The following is a 17,715-nucleotide window of genomic DNA, read 5'->3' as shown; positions in this document are numbered from 1 at the left end:
TTTCAGGCTCTACCTTACTTCACTGCTGCACCTCAGTTTCCTTGTCTGTTAAATAGGAGTAATAATAGGTACTTAATGGGTATGCCATGAAGATTAAATGTGATAACATGGTAAAATGCTGGGCACAAGTAGGGCTTCATCGAGGTTTGGGTTTTTTCCTCCCATTTCCTTTTGTAACTTTTTGAAACAAAAATATTCTAAAGAATTGACTGATGGTGTAGGGCTTTTCTCTACACACAAAGAGAAAATGTAACCATCACTTCTGTATGGTCCCCAAAATTTCTTGGCACCATTCGGAACTTATTTCCATAATCCCAAATCAAAGTAGTTTATATGTGATTCTAACCAGAATTCCCATTGTATGTCAGAGATTTTACAACTCAAACAATGACAGATTGGACGAGCCTCAGGAGGGGTGGAACCCAGTGTATCCAGTGTCATCATCATAAGATCTGTGGAGTGGATTATTTTCCTTTATTCCTTCATCCTTAGCTGAACAGAGAGACATCCTGCTCCACGGTGTCAACAGCCACATGGCCCAGATATTGTAGAGAATCCAGATTTGAGATGTTCTTTCCTACTGTCCTTACAGACTATCAAAATGTCCTAGAAGTTCTTGACTTTTTCTCTGAGTTAGTGACTTTTTATTAATCCATGGCTTTTAAAATTTAATTGTTCAGTTATATTTAATAACCTCAAAATAATGATTATTAATTTTCTCCACTCTTTAGTTGGAAGCAAGGTATCATTCTTTCAACCAGGTGATGAAGTGGCTGGTAAGTTATAGGTCCTAGTCCTATTTCAAGTCCTCTGTCTTACTGTTGTTTCTTTTCCTTTTTTTCTATACAATTGCTGATGCTTAGTGTGACCTTGCTTCATATACAAGTACTTACCTAAGTTTTGGAATTTACTCTCAAATATCCACTGATGAAGAGAATTGGGAGTTTGATCACAATAGCAGAACATTTAAAACTTTTCAATATTTGTAGATATGATAGAAAGATGATCATAGTTGTTACTGTCCCTGGTGCAGCCCTTCACTGGCAGGAACCTGGTCTACAGTTAGACTGAAGACTCCAGAGAAAAGAAAAGTCACAGTCCATCAGCTTGAAGACTACTGACTGACTTGGCTACATAGAAGCTCTTCTCTCCACATCTGACTTGAATTGTACAGAGCTGCTCCCTTACTACCCTCGTAAAACTAAAAATTTACTGGAGACATTTAATTTATTGGTTTTCTTTTTTAATCCATAGTTAATACCATTTTGCAAAAATATATATTTATACTTGTGTCCTAGACATTCAGACAAATATAAAGTATGTGTTTAGTAGTAGTCTTTGAAATTGCCATTTCTCTGTAGAAAATATTCATAGGAAAATATTCATATAGACTTAGAAAATGTATAGCTTTACAGCATGCTTGAAGCTAAGAATAAATTTATAGGAAAGTTTTCATCAGCTTTTAACACAATTGCCTTTGACTTGGGTATTTTCTTTGAGAATTTATTATTTCTATCTTATCTTTATTATCTGCCCAAGAAGTCAGTGACATTGTATTATTCAAGATCCTGGGGCTTCCCTGGTGGCACAGTGGTTGAGAGTCCGCCTGCCGATTGCAGGGAACACGGGTTCGTGCCCTGGTCCGGGAAGATCCCACATGCCGCGGAGCGGCTGGGCCCGTGAGCCATGGCCGCTGAGCCTGCGCATCCGGAGCCTGTGCTCCGCAACGGGAGAGGCCACAACAGTGAGAGGCCTGCGTACCGCAAAACAAAACAAAACAAAAGATCCTTTTTGTAAGAGACCAAAAGTAAAATCAGATTAGCTCAGGGGAAAATGGGATTTTATTGGAAGCATACCTCACTATCCTATAGAACCAAACTCTGGGAAGGGAGCCGTAAATCAGGGACAAGTTTAATGAGGAGCACAGATGCCCCCAGGACTCTGACTTTGTTCTGTACATCAGCCATCGTCTTTATCATCACTCAGAGGTGAAAGAAGAGGAAGAAAAAGAAAGAGGTAGTGCAGGTGTTACAGTGTTCATATCAGAAAATAAACTACTTCCCTTCCTTGTTTCTGAAATCTCTCCCTTCTCCACACTAGGACTGGAACCTTCCTCAGAATTCCACTGAGGAAAATTTAGACTCATGCTTACTGGCATCTCATTAGGAGTGAATTCATTTTTGGATTGTGTCCCTAAAGTTTCTCGTTTTAATTTTCAGGAATTTTACCCCTGGATTCTGAAGACCCTGGACTTTGTGAAGCTGTTCGAGTACATGAGCATTACTTGGGTATGTGGTAGTCCAGTGTTTTGGAACTCACGTAAGCCCTATTTCACAGATGTGTGTGGTTTTTAGTAACAGTATGATTTATTTGCATCTGCTGTGAGTGTACCTAGGAAATGACTATCGGGTGGTCATATGACTAATTCTAGCTTATATTTTGTATCCATAAAATTCATTTTCAAGCTAAACAGTATTTAGACCTTTAAGTTTCCCTTACACTGCTCATGGTAAGAGGTTTGAAAAGCCATTTTGTCCTTGGCTCTGAAATTATATCACTAATCAGAATTTTTTACTTCTTATTCTTGGTTATTAATTGAAATTTTTAAATGTATAAAATCTAGGCAATACATATAGAGTCTGAGTCAGGAAAGACTCAAAAACACTTATTCTTGTTTCTGTTGCTAATATCTTTTGACCAGTATTCAATGTAACTTAAATGTTAATTTAAAATTTTTCTTACAGTAATTTACTTCTTAAATATTTAAATTTAAATGAATAAATGTATCACAGACACTCTTCATGAAACCATAGTGAAAAGATGCTGCATCTCCTTAGTAATCAGGGGAAAGCAAATTAAAACCATTTAGAGATACCATTATGCATCCATGAGACTGACAGTTACAAAGTTTGACCATCCCAAGTGTTGGCAAGGATGTGGAGCAGTAGAACCTTTTATACACTGGGAGTGTAAATTAGTACAAATGCATTAGAAAATAACTTAGCATGATCTAATAAAGGTAATGATGTGTTAACACCTCAGACCTAGTAATTCCACTGGTACTTTCATACACCAGAGAAGCTTGATGTGTACCAGTAGCACATGCACAAGAGTTCATAGTAGCATTGTTTGTAATTGTGGAATAAAAAGAGAAACAGCCCAAATGTTCTTCATGGGAAAATGGATAACTAAAGATATTTCTAATTAACTCATCAGTGAAAATGAATAAATAACAGTCAAACATATCAAGACGGATGAACCTCACAAACTGTGCTGAGTGAAAAAAGCAAGTTGCAGAAGGATACGAACAGTGTGATACCATTTTATTTCTATGAAGTTCAAAAACATACAAAGTTTAATTAAGCATGTGTTATTTAAGGATATAAGGAACAGGTAGGGATGAAAAGTCATGTGGAAGTTACCTTTGTGGGCAAGGCACGAGGATGTGATCAGAGTAGATCCACGGAACTACAGTGGCACTGCCAGTCGGCTCTTCCTTATGCTGGAATTCATGTTGTTCTTCATATCTTATCTATAGGTTATCATACATTCTTTTGTGTTCTTGAACTATTTTATTAAAATTTTTCCTAAGTTCTTTCTTGAATGATACAAATGCTAATCAGACCATATGAGCCAATTTGGATTTTGGACTATTAAAAATAGTAAATTTGTACATTTGAGTCTATATAGTAACTTGAACGAGGCTAGGAAATCTTTGGCATTTCATTTTTGAAATTATAAATTGTTAAGTAATTTATATTTAAATTAATGACATTTACTATGTCTAAAATTTCCAAGTAATACCATCTCGTTTTATTAAAAATTAATTTTTTATTAAATTTTATTCATTCATTCATTCATTTATTTATTTATTGAATGCGTTGGGTCTTCATTGCTGCGCGCAGGCTTTCTCTAGTTGGGGCGAGCGGAGGCTACTCTTTGTTTCGGTGCGCAGGCTTCTCATTGCGGTGGCTTCTCTTGTTGCAGAGCACGGGCTCTAGGCACACAGGCTGCAGTAGTTGTGGCACGCAGGCTCAGTAGTTGTGGCTCGCGGGCTCTAGAGCGCAGGCTCAGTAGTTGTGGTGCATGGGCTTAGTTGCTCTGCGGCATGTGGGATCTTCCTGGACCAGGGCTTGAACCCGTGTCCCCTGCATTGGCAGGAGGATTCCTAACCACTTTGCCACCAGGGAAGTCCCTTAAAAATTAACTTTAAAAGACAGTTTTCCAGAAATCTGAGGCCTGTGCTTACTTATATATATATTAAGCCTACATATGGAGCAAACTATGTGTCTTCCTTTGAAAGATAAAGCTCACTTCCAAATACCATGCAGTGAAAGTCTCTGATCCATGACTATTTTGATATAATGCAGTTTGACAATTGAGGACGGCTGCTGTCTCTTTTATGGGAAGCTCTACTATTTTTAATCCCAGAATTTCCTTGGGCCCTTTTTTTAAAAATATTTATTTATTTATTTATTTTTGGCTACATCAGGTCTTAGTTGTGGCTCGTGGGATCTTTTGTTGCGTTGCGCAGACTCCTCTCTAGTTGTGGCGTGTGGGCTTCTCTCTAGTTGTGGCATGCAGGCTCAGTTGTTGCGGCATTTGGGCTTAGTTGACCCGCGGCATGTGGGATCTTAGTTCCTCGACCAGGGATTGAACCTGCGTCCCCTGCGTTGGAAGGCAGATTCTTAACCAGTGGACCACCAGGGAAGTCCCCCTTGGGCCCTTATTGTCCCTGTTCTTTTGAGAACCTTGTAAATATGGAGTCAACTAAAACCTTTAGTTTGGATTCCTAGGCTTGAGTTTTGATAAAGTAAACTAAATTAAATTGTTATAGAAAGTCAACGGTTGAAAAAACAAACCAAGAATTAAAAAGATCCATTTCTTTAAGCATTGCTGAACAATGGAGGATTATAAGATGGACCAGAAGAAGAACAGCAAACTGGAACATCAGAATTTTCTAGCTATAAAGCTTAATCTGAGACAAGAGAACCACACAAGTGACCTTTTATTTTCCTACAAATCAGGAGGATTATAGTCCCAAAATCCACCAACATATACAGAGAAAGCAACTCTATTGATAGATATTCCTTGAGAAGGGAAACACAACAAAGTGTTTCTTTAAAAGAAGTACTTTAAGAATGACCACTAACACCTGAAACATTGTAAATCAACTATGCTTCAAATTTAAAAAAAGAAGAATGACCACTCACTGTGTGACCTTTAGGCAAGACCCGGGCACATTTTACTTTGTCTATAAACAAGCATGCCAAACTAGATAACCTCTAATCTCTGCTGTAGCTCTAACATTCTATGAAAGAGAAAATAATTTCAGTATGTCCCCTGAAAATTTGCAGGGAGAAATAATTTAGTTCCTGTTATAATTATAATTTAGTTCCTGAAATAATTTAGTTCATGACTGTGTTTTAGTTTCTGTTAATTATTTGATGATTTTTTAAATTAAAAGCTCACAACTCAGTCACCTTCTAGTAAGTCAGTTCTTTTACCAAACCAAAGAACCAGGCTCCAAACAACTCCCAAAAGATGTCTTATTAATCTTGTTTCAGAATATTGAGGACAAAGGTAAAAAGTTGAGTAATTCTTCCAGATCTTTTGTGCTTTCAGTTCTCAAGCCATTCTGATTTTATTTTTCATACAAACAGCTCATGCAGCTCAATGTCAAAAAAACACAATCAAAAAATGGGCAGAAGATCTAAATAGACATTTCTCCAAAGAAGACATACAGGTAGCCGAAAAGCACATGAAAATATGTTCAACATGGCTAACTATTAGAGAAATGCAAATCAAAACTACAATGAGGTATCACTTCACACTGGTCAGAATGGCCATCATCAGAAAGTCTATAAACAATAAATGCTGGAGAGGGTGTGGAGAAAAGGGAATCCTCCTACACTGTTGGTGGGAATGTAAATTGGTACAACCAGCATGGAGAACAATATGGAGGTTCCTTAAAAACTAAAAATAGAAATACCATATGATCTAGCAATCCCACTCCTGGGCATAATCTGGAGAAAACCATAATTCAAAAAGATACATGCACCCCAATGTTCATTGAAGCACTATTTACAATAGCCAAGACATGGAAGCAACCTAAATGTCCATCGACAGAGGAATGGATAAAGAAGGTGTGATACATATGTACAATGGAATATTACTCAGCCATAAAAAAGAAGGAAATAATGCCATTTGCAGCAACATGGATGGACCTAGAGATAATCATACTAAGTGAAGTCAGTCAGACAGAGAAAGACAAATATCATATGATGTCACTTATATGTGGAATCTAAAAAAATGATACAAATGAGCTTATTTACAAAACAGAAACAGACTCACAGGCTTAGAAAACAAACTTATGGTTACCAAAGAGGAAATTTGGGGGGCAGATAAACTGGGAGTTTCGGATTAACATATACACACTACTGTTGATACATAAAAAGTAGATGATCAACGGAGACCTACTGTATAGCACAGGGAACTCTACTCAGTATTCTTTGGTGACCTATATGGGAAAAGAATTTGAAAAAGAATGGATATATGTATATGTATAACTGGATCACTTTGCTGTACACCTGAAACAAGCACAATGTTGTGAGTAAACTATATTCCAATATAAAATAAAAGTTAAATTTTTAAAAAATTGGCACACATTTTCAGCATTATTCCTTTGGACCTGAGGTAGAAAGAATTGAAATTGTAATTCTTGGGCTCTGACATACTGTTGTTATTGATCCATACATGGCTCTCTTCTATTTATTTTCTTAGTTTTTATGACGTAGTAAACACTTGTGTACCACCTAACACAAAAGCAAGGATCTCAAGGTTAAACCATGTCCATGCCAACCATGTAATTTTAAAGCCTCTGCAATCTTAAATGTAGTTTTCTTACTGTTAGAATTTTTAAGCACTGAATTTTTTATTTCCTAATGAAAGTGTAGGTAGTCCTAATTCTTATGATGAAAGATGTTCCCAAAAAAGTCCATATAAATAAATTTTACACAGATTGAACATGCACTGTTAGAGTAGATGGGCTTTAAAGTCACACTTTGAAACTTGTGGCCTCAGACAAATTAATTACCCTGAACCCCATTTCATAATCAGTAAAAGTGGGAAAATAGCTATCTTGAGTTTGGTAAGGAATAAAGTACTGTGTGAGATATCCCCTGTTTTACTCTTTTAATGCCTTGCTCGTCTGTCTGAACATTTTCATCATGTGCTTGGATGTTTTGCTTCCCCACTAGATGGCACTAATTAGTTGGTAAATTCAGTGCTGACTGGCCATGCTAACCCATCTGAATCTATTGACATAAGAGGAAAAATAGTCCTGGTAAAGACTACAGAAAGTGTTATAAACTTGATTGTAGGTCAAATGAGAAAGTATTGCCTATACTGTGAAAAAAATCACATTCAGTGTACACCATAAAAACAATACAAATTAAATAAACATATTAAAGAGCAGCTTAATGGTCAGAAAATAAAAAGCTAATATGGCTTAAATTACAGTATATTAGGAGTTTGCATTTTGTTCCAAGTGCAATAGAAAGCCACTGATGAATTTTAAACACAGAAGTGTTAGGATGTCATTTATGTTTTTAAAAGATCATTCTGACACTTCTGTTTTTCAAAGACACCACTAAAGAGATTGAAAAGAGAAGCCATAAATTTGAAAATAATTACAACACATAAACAAGCAAATGACTCATCTAGAATATATTAAGAATTTTTACAAATCAATAAGAAAAAGTCAACAATAGAAAATTTGATAGAACACTTGAACAGTCACTTCACAAAGGGAATTCCATATGGCCAACGAACACGGAAAGGTACTCAACTTCATTAGTAGTCAGAGGAAAGCAAATTATCAATAAAATCACATGTAAGAAACCATTACACATCCATATGATGGGCAAAAATGTATAACACCAGGGTTGACAAGGATGTTCACAACAGCAGCTGTGGGAGAGTAAATTCATACAGCCACTTTGGAAATATAAAGTCAAAGGTAATATACCCTGGAGCTGGGATTTACATTCCTCAGTAAATATCCTGGAGAAAAACCTGTGTACCAGTGTAAGAGTAACTTTTATACAAGAGCATTCTTAGTTAAGAATGCTTAACTACCAAAAATGGGGAAAAACACAAATATTCCTTGACTGGAGAGTGGATAACCAATCCATTCTATGAAATTGGATGTTGCCCTAAGACATCAAAAATGGAAGCACTGGGCTTCCCTGGTGGCGCAGTGGTTGAGAGTCCGCCTGCCGATGCAGGGGACACGGATTCGTGCCCCGGTCCGGGAAGATCCCACATGCCGCGGAGCGGCTGGGCCCGTGAGCCATGGCCACTGCGCCTGCGCGTCCGGAGCCTGTGCTCCGCAACGGGAGAGGCCGCAACAGTGAGAGGCCCACGTACTGCAAAAAAACAAAACAAAAAAACAAACAAACAAAGTTTCTGGCCGGAGAGGCGAGGCTGTTGGCGTGAGGGCTGTGTCCTCTCTCTCAACCAGGATGGTGGTTACTTCATATTTATTCATCCAGCTGTACTTTATTTCGTGTACTTTTCTGCATACATTTTACTTTAACAATAAAATGTTTAAAAAATAAACACACACACACACACACACACACACTCCTATGCTGAAAGTGGAGTATGCATGGGTAAGAATGGAAGCAGAGAAACTAATGTAGGTGAGAGATACTAGAAATAGGCTTGGACCAGGGCTATGGTGGGAGCAGAGATGGAGGGAAACAGATTCAGGAAGCAGGTCTAACGGGACATGCTAACAGATTGTTTGCTCTTTTTCTTTGTGATAGTTCACAAACCAGAAAAAGTTACGTGGACAGAAGCCGCTGGAACCATTCGGGATGGAGTACGAGTCTATACAGCTCTGCATTATCTTTCTCATCTCTCTCCTGGAAAGTCAGTGCTGATAATGGACGGAGCGAGTGTAGGTGCTAATGGTTTTGTTAAGAAACAGACCAAAATACAAATAAACTTAGGGAATTGAGAAATGGGCCAACCATTTGCTAATATAATTTGTTGCCAGTTAGCTTATTCACTGATACATTTACCAAACTCCCATTTTCTAAAATAAGCAGCTTTTATCAAGGAGATAAAAGTTAGCATTACTGTGTTTAGTTTCTTTTTACTTTGAATCTGCTAGTACTTTAAAAAAGCAGACAAGCCATTTTTATTCATGTCTGTTACACAAAGCCTGAAATAGCTCATAGTCTTTGAAGCCAGACCCCAGGACTCCCTGCCAATTTTGTATCATATCCCTCATACTTACACTTATGTGATTAAGGTGTTGCATTTATAGATAGATCACACAAGCTCAAAACTGTGCTAATTTAAACATATTACATACATCTTCAAAATATAGTTCAAGATACTAAAAGAGATTACATAAAATATAATTATAATCGAAAAATGTCACAGAACTTGGGGTGATTTTATAGTTTTATTTTCTAACTGGCTGTTGATGAAAATGCTTTTTCCCCTGCTTTTCATTGAAAAAAAGGCATAACGGTCTTCAGCATTGGCTTCATCCTTATGTCCTACATCAGGATAGTAGTGTTTCCCTGAACTTACTCCACAGGTCAGCAAAAGGATGGAACTTCTGGAGTTGAGGTTGCTGGACTTGCATATGTATTGATATTATATAATTAGCTTAGTACATTATGCTGGCAAGGCCCTTAATGGCCCATTTTTCTCATTCCAAGGCCGTGTTCTGAATTCGGCCTCTGTCCTTGAAATTGTGTGCTGCTTGCAGTCAGACTGGCTGAGAGCCTGTGGCACACATAGCTTTTCCACCACCCCTCTTGAGGAAGAGTGTGTCAAATGTTTCCACTTCTAAACTTATCCGTATTTTTTTCTTTTTCTATCAGACAACATTTTAAAATATACTGAGGTAGCACTAAACTATTACAGTTTATTAAACGGCCTATAAAATGAATTAGATACGGCCTCTGCCCTATATCTATAACACCATTGTGTATTTGTTTCCACACAGGCACTTGGGACAATAGCTATTCAGTTGGCACACCATAGAGGAGCCAAAGTGATTTCAACAGCGTGCAGCCTTGAAGACAAGCAGTGTCTTGAAAGATGTAGGCCTTCTATAGGTGGGTAATAGTACTCAACACAGACTTTAAAACATAAAATTTTGAAGAGATATCACCTTAAAAACTGCACTTGTAAAACAAACTGCAGGGCTTTCCTGGTGGCACAGTGGTTGAGAGTCTGCCTGCCGATGCAGGGGACACAGGTTCGTGCCCCGGTCCAGGAAGATCCCACATGCCATGGAGCGGCTGGGCCCGTGAGCCATGGCCCTTGGGCCTGCGCGTCCGGAGCCTATGCTCCGCAACGGGAGAGGCCACAACAGTGAGAGGCCTGCGTACCGCAAAAAAAAAAAAAAAAACAACGAACTGCAAAATGCCAAATGCATGTCATTTAAAAGATGCACTTAGTGTCTGTGCTAAGTCCAAGTTTACATAAGTTATAGTTTAAATTTTAATGATTTGTTTCTTAAACCTACATTTTTCAGTGTTTTTTCTTCTTTGCCTCATTGTTACCAACTCACCCAAGTTTGAATTAGGTGAACTTTGACACAGTTGAGAAACACCTGATGCCTCTTTGGTTTTAGTCAATAAATCAATATATTTTTGCATCACCTTTTATGTTTCTCAACCTCTTTTACCCAGTGATAGGCCTCTAAAGTTGTCTGTTTCCTGTGATACACTAGGAAGGGAGATGAGCCACTTACACAGAAACCTAGGTCAGATATAGTTTAGGATAATAAATAGGACATGGTAGAGGCTGGGGAGCTCTTGAAAAGATTGAACATATACGAACAGCGATGAATATGGAAAGGAGAAAGAAAATAGAGATTGAAAAAATGAAAAAGAAGAGAAGAAAGATAGGAATGGAATTTTACAGACTGGAGTTAACTGAATTAATGTTGGAGTTTAACAGATAAAGAGCAAAGAAGATGAGCAGAGTGTAAGTGAAGGGCAGGCAGGAAGGAAAGTAAGGTTCATTGAGTGTTAATATGGATGATAGTTCCTTAAATCCTCAACAACCCAGTGTCAACTAACTGGGAAACAGCATCTCAGAATTTAGCTTGTCCAAGGATGTACCACTAGATGTACCACTAGGCCTGGAATGGAATTTGAACCCAAGCCTGCCTAATAGTAAAGGCTGTGTTATTTCCATAGTTATGTTATGCTTCTGGCAGAGATAACCAAGAAGTGGAAGGAAGGTTAAAACAGGGGCTGGAGAAAGGAGGAAAATAAGAAAAAAAAGGAAGAAGAGAGATTGAAAATGGAAGGGGTGGGTAGCATAAATAGTATTGTTGAAGGGAGCAGTTTCCTCTTGGTTAACCCTGCCCTTCTGAGGTGCTTCAGCCCCTTTTCCCTCGAGTGCCCCCACCCTCACCTCCATCCCCCGAGACTTCGGTCACTACTGGACAACACCTCCAATCTGAGAATCTCTGAGAGGAATTCTCTTTACTGAGAAGGTGTTAAAAGATACAAAAATGAAATATAAACATGTGTCTTCATTTGCCAATTCAAATTGAGATTTTTCTTTAGTTCTCTCACTGGCTTGTTGTATTAACACATTAAAGCAACCAGTTAAAATTAGTTTAATTTTTACTAACCCTGCTTAAAATAATCCTGGGTTTATTTTCACCTTTGGGATTTTTTTTTTGTTTTGGAGGGCAAAGTTGGGAGATGTGGGTGTGGGCTGGGATTTCTATGATTGAGAAAGGTTAAAACGGCCTCTAACAGAGAAGTACCAAATCACATAAATATATCTTTGTACTTTTTAGCTCTAAGCTCTATTAAATCTGAATATACTTAAGAAATTGCTTAATCTTTCTGTCCACATCTTCATATATATGTACCTCTGTGGTTTAGAGATTCTCAGTTCTGGCAAAATATCCTTTAGCTGTAAAGAACAATCCTCTATGTCAACAGACCAACGTTGGGACACATTATCCACAAAATGCTCATATTTTTATTTTATTGAATATACCAGTTCCTTCATTTAAATTGATCCTTAGCAATACTGGTTAGATGAGAAGAAGTATAATTTGATTCAGTAATTGCTTCAACCATTTAATTCATTTCAGAGAAGAAATATTTATTTGCTTTTCTTTCTCTTCTTCTCTGAGTTGTGTTGATCACACACAGATTGCCTGACTTCCTGTCCTTTACAGCCCGAGTGATCGATGTGTCCAATGGGAAAGCCCAGGTTGCTGAAAGCTGTTTAGAAGAAACAGGTGGCCTTGGAGTAGATATTGTCCTAGATGCTGGAGGTGGGTACTTTACTAAATCAGTGGTCTCTGTAGCTTTTTTATTGTGATGGGTGAATTCCTGGGAAAATAATATATAACCAGGAAATAATTATTTATATATTATTAAATTGATGTGTAGGGTTTTTTTAGTTTCGAACTTTTCCATTTAAATTGGCGCTTCTTCATTTTATTCCCATTGTAAGCACTGTCTGGAAGAGAGAACATGCTTGCCTTTTAAAGTGTAGGCATTGGACTTTAAGTATCTGTACAAGAAATCTGCAGACATGATCTCCTCAGTGGTTCCTAGATTAGTTCGGGTCTCAGCCAGTTGCTTAATTAGTCAGTTCTGAGGCTGCCCTCTATTGGATGGTAGACTTCTGCAGTCCTTGTTTGGAAAGTGCACAGGATTTTGTTACATTTTCACCTTGCTTGAACTTCTGTAGTTTAACCAATATCTACTTAACACCTAATCTTTACACTCTTAGGTAGTGCCATCACACCTAAAGAACAGGTTTCACAAGCCTGCAAAGGGATTCTGTTTATACTTTGTTAGAATTTATCTTCTATCCTAAGAATCGTAATGAATACAGCTATGACCATATGTATTCCTTTTTAGCCAGTATTTTCAAGATTCGAAATTAACTCAGAAAAATCTTTCAGTGGAAGTGAATGTATACTTCATTAACTTTTCAAATGGACATTTCAATAATTATGTCAAAATATGACTGTCTTTTGTTTGTTTGTTTGTTTGGCTACATTGGGTCTTTGTTGCTGCACGTGGCTTTTTCTAGTTGCAGCAAGCCGGGGCTACTCTTGATTGCAGTGCGTGGGCTTCTCATTGTGGTGGCTTCTCTTGTTATGGAGCATGGTCTCTAAGCGTGTGGGCTTCAGTAGTTGTGGCACCCGGGCTCAGTAGTTGTGGCTCACAGGCTTTAGAGCGCAGGCTCAGTAGTTGTGGCACACGGGCTTAGTTGCTCCACGGAATGTTGGATCTTCCCGGACCAGGGCTCAAACCTGTGTCCCCTGAATTGTCAGGTGGATTCTTAACCACTGCGCCACCAGGGAAGTCCCAGTATGACTATCTTGAATCTGAGTTCCTTACTCAGAAGTCAACTTTTCCCAAAGTATTAAGCTATCAATGTTATGATTGAAACTATCAGACTTAGTTATGTGCTATGTTATCTTGCCTGATTTTCAAATTAAAATAGACTTTTTATCTTTAGTTATATCACTTATAATTAAATCTAAAGTGTATGACCAGTTTCAATGCAAAAAATATATTTTCAGTGTCTGAATACAAAATGCTTCCTTGTTACTACATTAAAAAGTAAAGAGAACTAGTTTGAAGAATAAATTTTTATCAGATTACTATAAAATACATTTTCTCTCTCTCTCCCTCTCTCTCTTTAAACAATTCCTTTGTAAGTGAGATTATATAGTAAAGATGATGAACCAGCTGTAAAATTGCAACTACTACCACATAAACATGATATCATCACCCTTCTTGGTGTTGGAGGCCACTGGGTAACGACAGAAGAAAACCTGCAGGTATTATCAGAAACAATAAAGCATTACTGATACACCAAAAGGATGCAATTAACAAAGAATAATGCCTAAGTCTTTTAGCAAGGTGTGGCTAAATTTGTATAAATTCTGAATTATATCCTATTTTTAAAGAAATGTAGCTTTTTTTTTTTAACTTTTAGCTGTTGGCCAAATGTTGAAATATAGTGCTTAGCAGAGGAGTTCATTTAACTTTTATTTAGTGGTTTGGAAGTAGTGACATGAATTTTTTAATAGTGTTTCAAATAAGATTTTTTTCCTTAGTAACAAACATTCTTGTTGACATATACTTAAAATATTTCTACATAAAATTATGACAATTTCCTAATTATTCAAATGAGAATTTACTATGTGTGTGTGTGTGTGTGTGTGTTTGTGTGTGTGTGTATACACATTGTCTTCCGAAGTTACATTTCTCAACAAAATTCAATTCAAATATTTTTATCATGGTTGATATGCAAATACCATAATTCTCACGTACCAGTCTTCACCAATTTTCCAACTTCCTCATGAAGATGACTGGTGAGTAACAACGAGAAATCTCTCTCTCTCACACACCCCCGCACACATATACCTACTACCGCTTCATCACCTCTAGATCGGCCTTGCATTTGACCTTGCTGTTTCATCATTTTGGACAATGCATTAGAAAAGAAAACATTATAGTATACATATTATTATTAAAGTTTGTGTGCTGATTATTTGTGATTTGGGTATTATTTAATTTGTGTAAAAGCTTTTCTGGCTGAAGATACCAATCATTCTTCTGCTATTAAACTCACAGTAACTGATCATTCTTTGTGCATTCTATCCAAGCTGGATCCTCCAGATAGCCACTGCCTTTTCCTCAAGGGAGCGACGGTGGCTTTCCTTAATGATGAAGTTTGGAATTTGTCAAATGTACAACAGGGAAAATATCTTTATATCCTTTTTTTCTACTGACTTGAGTTTCTGGCTTGAAATTTACCTTGTGTTCTCATCATTAAGTTCTTTAATAATAATAATAATAATTAATAATAGCAACTAACTTTCATTGAACATGCCAAACAATGTTCCCAGTGCTTTATAGGTATTAATTTATTTAAATATTAAAACAGCCCTGTGAAAGTTAAGTACTACATTATCCCTGTGTCACAGGTAAAGAAACTGAAGGATAGAAAGGTTAGTACATGCCTAAGGATGTAGCTAGCAAGTGGCAGGACAGGAATCACACACAGGCAGTCTTGCTCATTTCTGAATGAGAAACTATAGAATACATGGAAGAGTTTGCTTCGTTTTTAACCTGGCATTATGGAAATTACAGATCACTTTGACAGGCTGCATCTTTACTCCTATGGTGGTGCCATTGCATTAAACATTTCAGAATAGTTATCAAAATTAAGAGTTTGTGGGGTGATTTTTTGTTTTTTGGGGAGTTTTTTTTGGCTGCGCGGCTTGTGGGATCTTGGTTCCCTGAGCAGGAATTGAACCCGCCTCCCCTGCATTGGAAGGGCAGAGTCTTAACCACTGGACCACCAGGGAAGTCCCATGTGGGGTGTTTTTAAGAATATCAATACTAGGAAATCTTCATCAAATGTAGATGGGTTTGATTTTTTTAAATGGAAGTGATTCAGTAACAAATCTAGTGAATGAAATCGATCATTCCATTTTGGTAAAAGTAATGAAAAGTTTTCTTGAGAATATGAGAGCAGTTCCAAAAGAAAGGTCCAAACCTCTTTAGAGCAGGGTCAACTTAAGAATAAACGTTTTATTTCTAAGACGCCTGTTTTAAAGGCAGCTGTACTTGGCAAAAACTTTAATATATTGGATACAAAATAAGTTCTCATTACTTAATAGAATATAATTGTGCGTGAAGAAAGAGACTTGCACAACCGTATGTTTGCCTCACTGAATATCATTCTTTATTTTTATTAAATGTGCATTGTTACATATGCGTGATGTGTACAAAGGCCAGCCTCCTCTAAGAGCAATGGCAGAGCTTTCAAATAGATGAATAATAATTAGTATACTGCATATGTTGAGTTTTAAAGAGTACACATTTCAAAACCAGAACGTCCCCTTAATGTAGTGAATGTATGTGTTTAATGTATTTCTGATTAAATATTTTCATATTAAATTTGGAAAATAAACTTAAGTTTTAACTTTCTAAAAGAATTCTTTAAATTTCAACTTTAAATAATGACACATTCAATAACATTGTAATTATCAAGAATACCATGGGATGTTAATGACAGAGACCATGTATTAAAAGTAACATGTTAGTATGTTTTGAATCTTTCATGTCAGAAGGTAGCCTGGCTGCTATGCCTGCGTTACTTAATAACTTAAATCTCTCAACTGCTCCCCTTTCTCCCCACCATGAGATTTTAACCTATTTGACAAATCCATGGACCATACTGAAACGTGACATGTTCATATGAAATGTTAAATTTCCTGAATCAGACTTCAGTCCTCACTTGTGCACACCCCCTTCAGTTGCATCACACATGAGCCAGTTGCTGCTTGTGATTTAACATAGCAGTCTCCTTCCAATTGTGTGATTATATGCCATAAATAATTCTCCTGTACTAGCAGTTATATAGACTCTCAGTTCTAATAATTTCAAGTAAATGACTAGAGTTTTAAATTTTACCCTGCTTTTTAATTCTTAGTGGCATATATTACACACACAGATTATTAACTTTCCTGCATATGTATTTATTAGCTGGTTTAATAAATAAATGTGCACCCAAAGTAAGAGAGATAAGTGCTAAAATTGTTTTTAACTAAAAATAACATAAGTGGCGCTAAAATGAAACCCTGACCCCATTCTGTTACCATCCATTTGGGATAACAGTAGTCATTACTTACGACAGGCATTAGGTTTCTTTCATCTCTTGTCCTTAGAAGTTTAGGCTCTATTATGTCACCACCTCTCTCAAATCAGTTCCCCCATTTTCCTGTTTTAGAGGTAAACATGACAGCTTACAGAATTTCTATTAAAAAAAAAAATAGGTGACCTGCCTAGTACCTTCTGCTTATCAAATGGTTTTATTTACTCCTCTCTCCTTTATGTTGCCACCTTAACAGTCTTTCCAGCTACGTATCTTAAAAGATGTGATGGAGAAGTTATCAACTGGTGTTTTTAGGTATGCTAAATGACCAAATCATTGTTCTTGTTTATTTTTCTATTCTCCAGGAGATAAAATGGGCATTCCCATTTTTGTTTCAGCTTTCTCAGTACACTTCTTGCCTCCATATTTTATTATTTTGCTTAAATAGTTGCTCATTAGTATTTCTCGAAGTGTATATACACCAGTATGCATTCCCTAAGATAGACGTGGTTCGTTAGTTTTCCTTACTCTGTTCCATACTGTACCTCACCCTTTGCTTATCCTCATCACCCCTCCCAGAGCAACTTGAAATAACCTACAGGTTGACAAGAAGAAAAGTACAATTTTATTTTTCAGCTGGATCTGTTTATCAAAAAAGAGAGAATGGATAAAATAGGTATTTTTCCCCCTTCAAAATTTAACTGCTTTTAACAGTGGAAATATTAATGGACAAATTTGATTTAAAGTAATAGAGTTGAACTATAGCAACTTTAAACCACTATGCTATGTGCTCTATTCATCTTTAACTAGGCACTTCTAACAATTTCATTCTTCCTCAGACCTCAGTTGGATGAACCCATTCCACTATACGAGGCAAAAGTTACCATGGAAGTTGTTCAGAAAAATCAAGGAAGAAAGAAGCAAGTTGTTCAATTTTAATTTTGTTCTTTCTCAGACCTCAGTTGGATGAACCTATTCCAGAATTGAAGCCAGAGTTTCCTTGCAAATTGCTCGAAAAGTCAA

The 17,715-nt window shown here is 37.0% G+C and overlaps 1 protein-coding gene across 1 annotated transcript in view; it reads left to right on the top strand.

Moving 5' to 3' along the window:
• The window catches only part of CRYZL1 (crystallin zeta like 1), a 34,099-nt gene extending 16,468 nt beyond the window's left edge, over positions 1–17,631 (top strand). Inside the window, exons 5-13 of the mRNA XM_007469148.1 lie at positions 732–776; positions 2,220–2,288; positions 8,832–8,965; positions 10,031–10,142; positions 12,239–12,337; positions 13,743–13,864; positions 14,696–14,801; positions 16,962–17,007; positions 17,532–17,631. Coding sequence (XP_007469210.1) covers positions 732–776; positions 2,220–2,288; positions 8,832–8,965; positions 10,031–10,142; positions 12,239–12,337; positions 13,743–13,864; positions 14,696–14,801; positions 16,962–17,007; positions 17,532–17,631 — 833 coding nt within the window. The remainder of the gene's footprint in view (positions 1–731; positions 777–2,219; positions 2,289–8,831; positions 8,966–10,030; positions 10,143–12,238; positions 12,338–13,742; positions 13,865–14,695; positions 14,802–16,961; positions 17,008–17,531) is intronic.
• Positions 17,632–17,715: the final 84 nt, after the last annotated feature.

Source organism: Lipotes vexillifer, unplaced genomic scaffold, assembly GCF_000442215.2.
Source record: "Lipotes vexillifer unplaced genomic scaffold, Lipotes_vexillifer_v1.1 scaffold829, whole genome shotgun sequence".
Taxonomy (NCBI): domain Eukaryota; kingdom Metazoa; phylum Chordata; class Mammalia; order Artiodactyla; family Lipotidae; genus Lipotes; species Lipotes vexillifer.
This window is presented reverse-complemented; position numbering and strand designations above follow the sequence as displayed.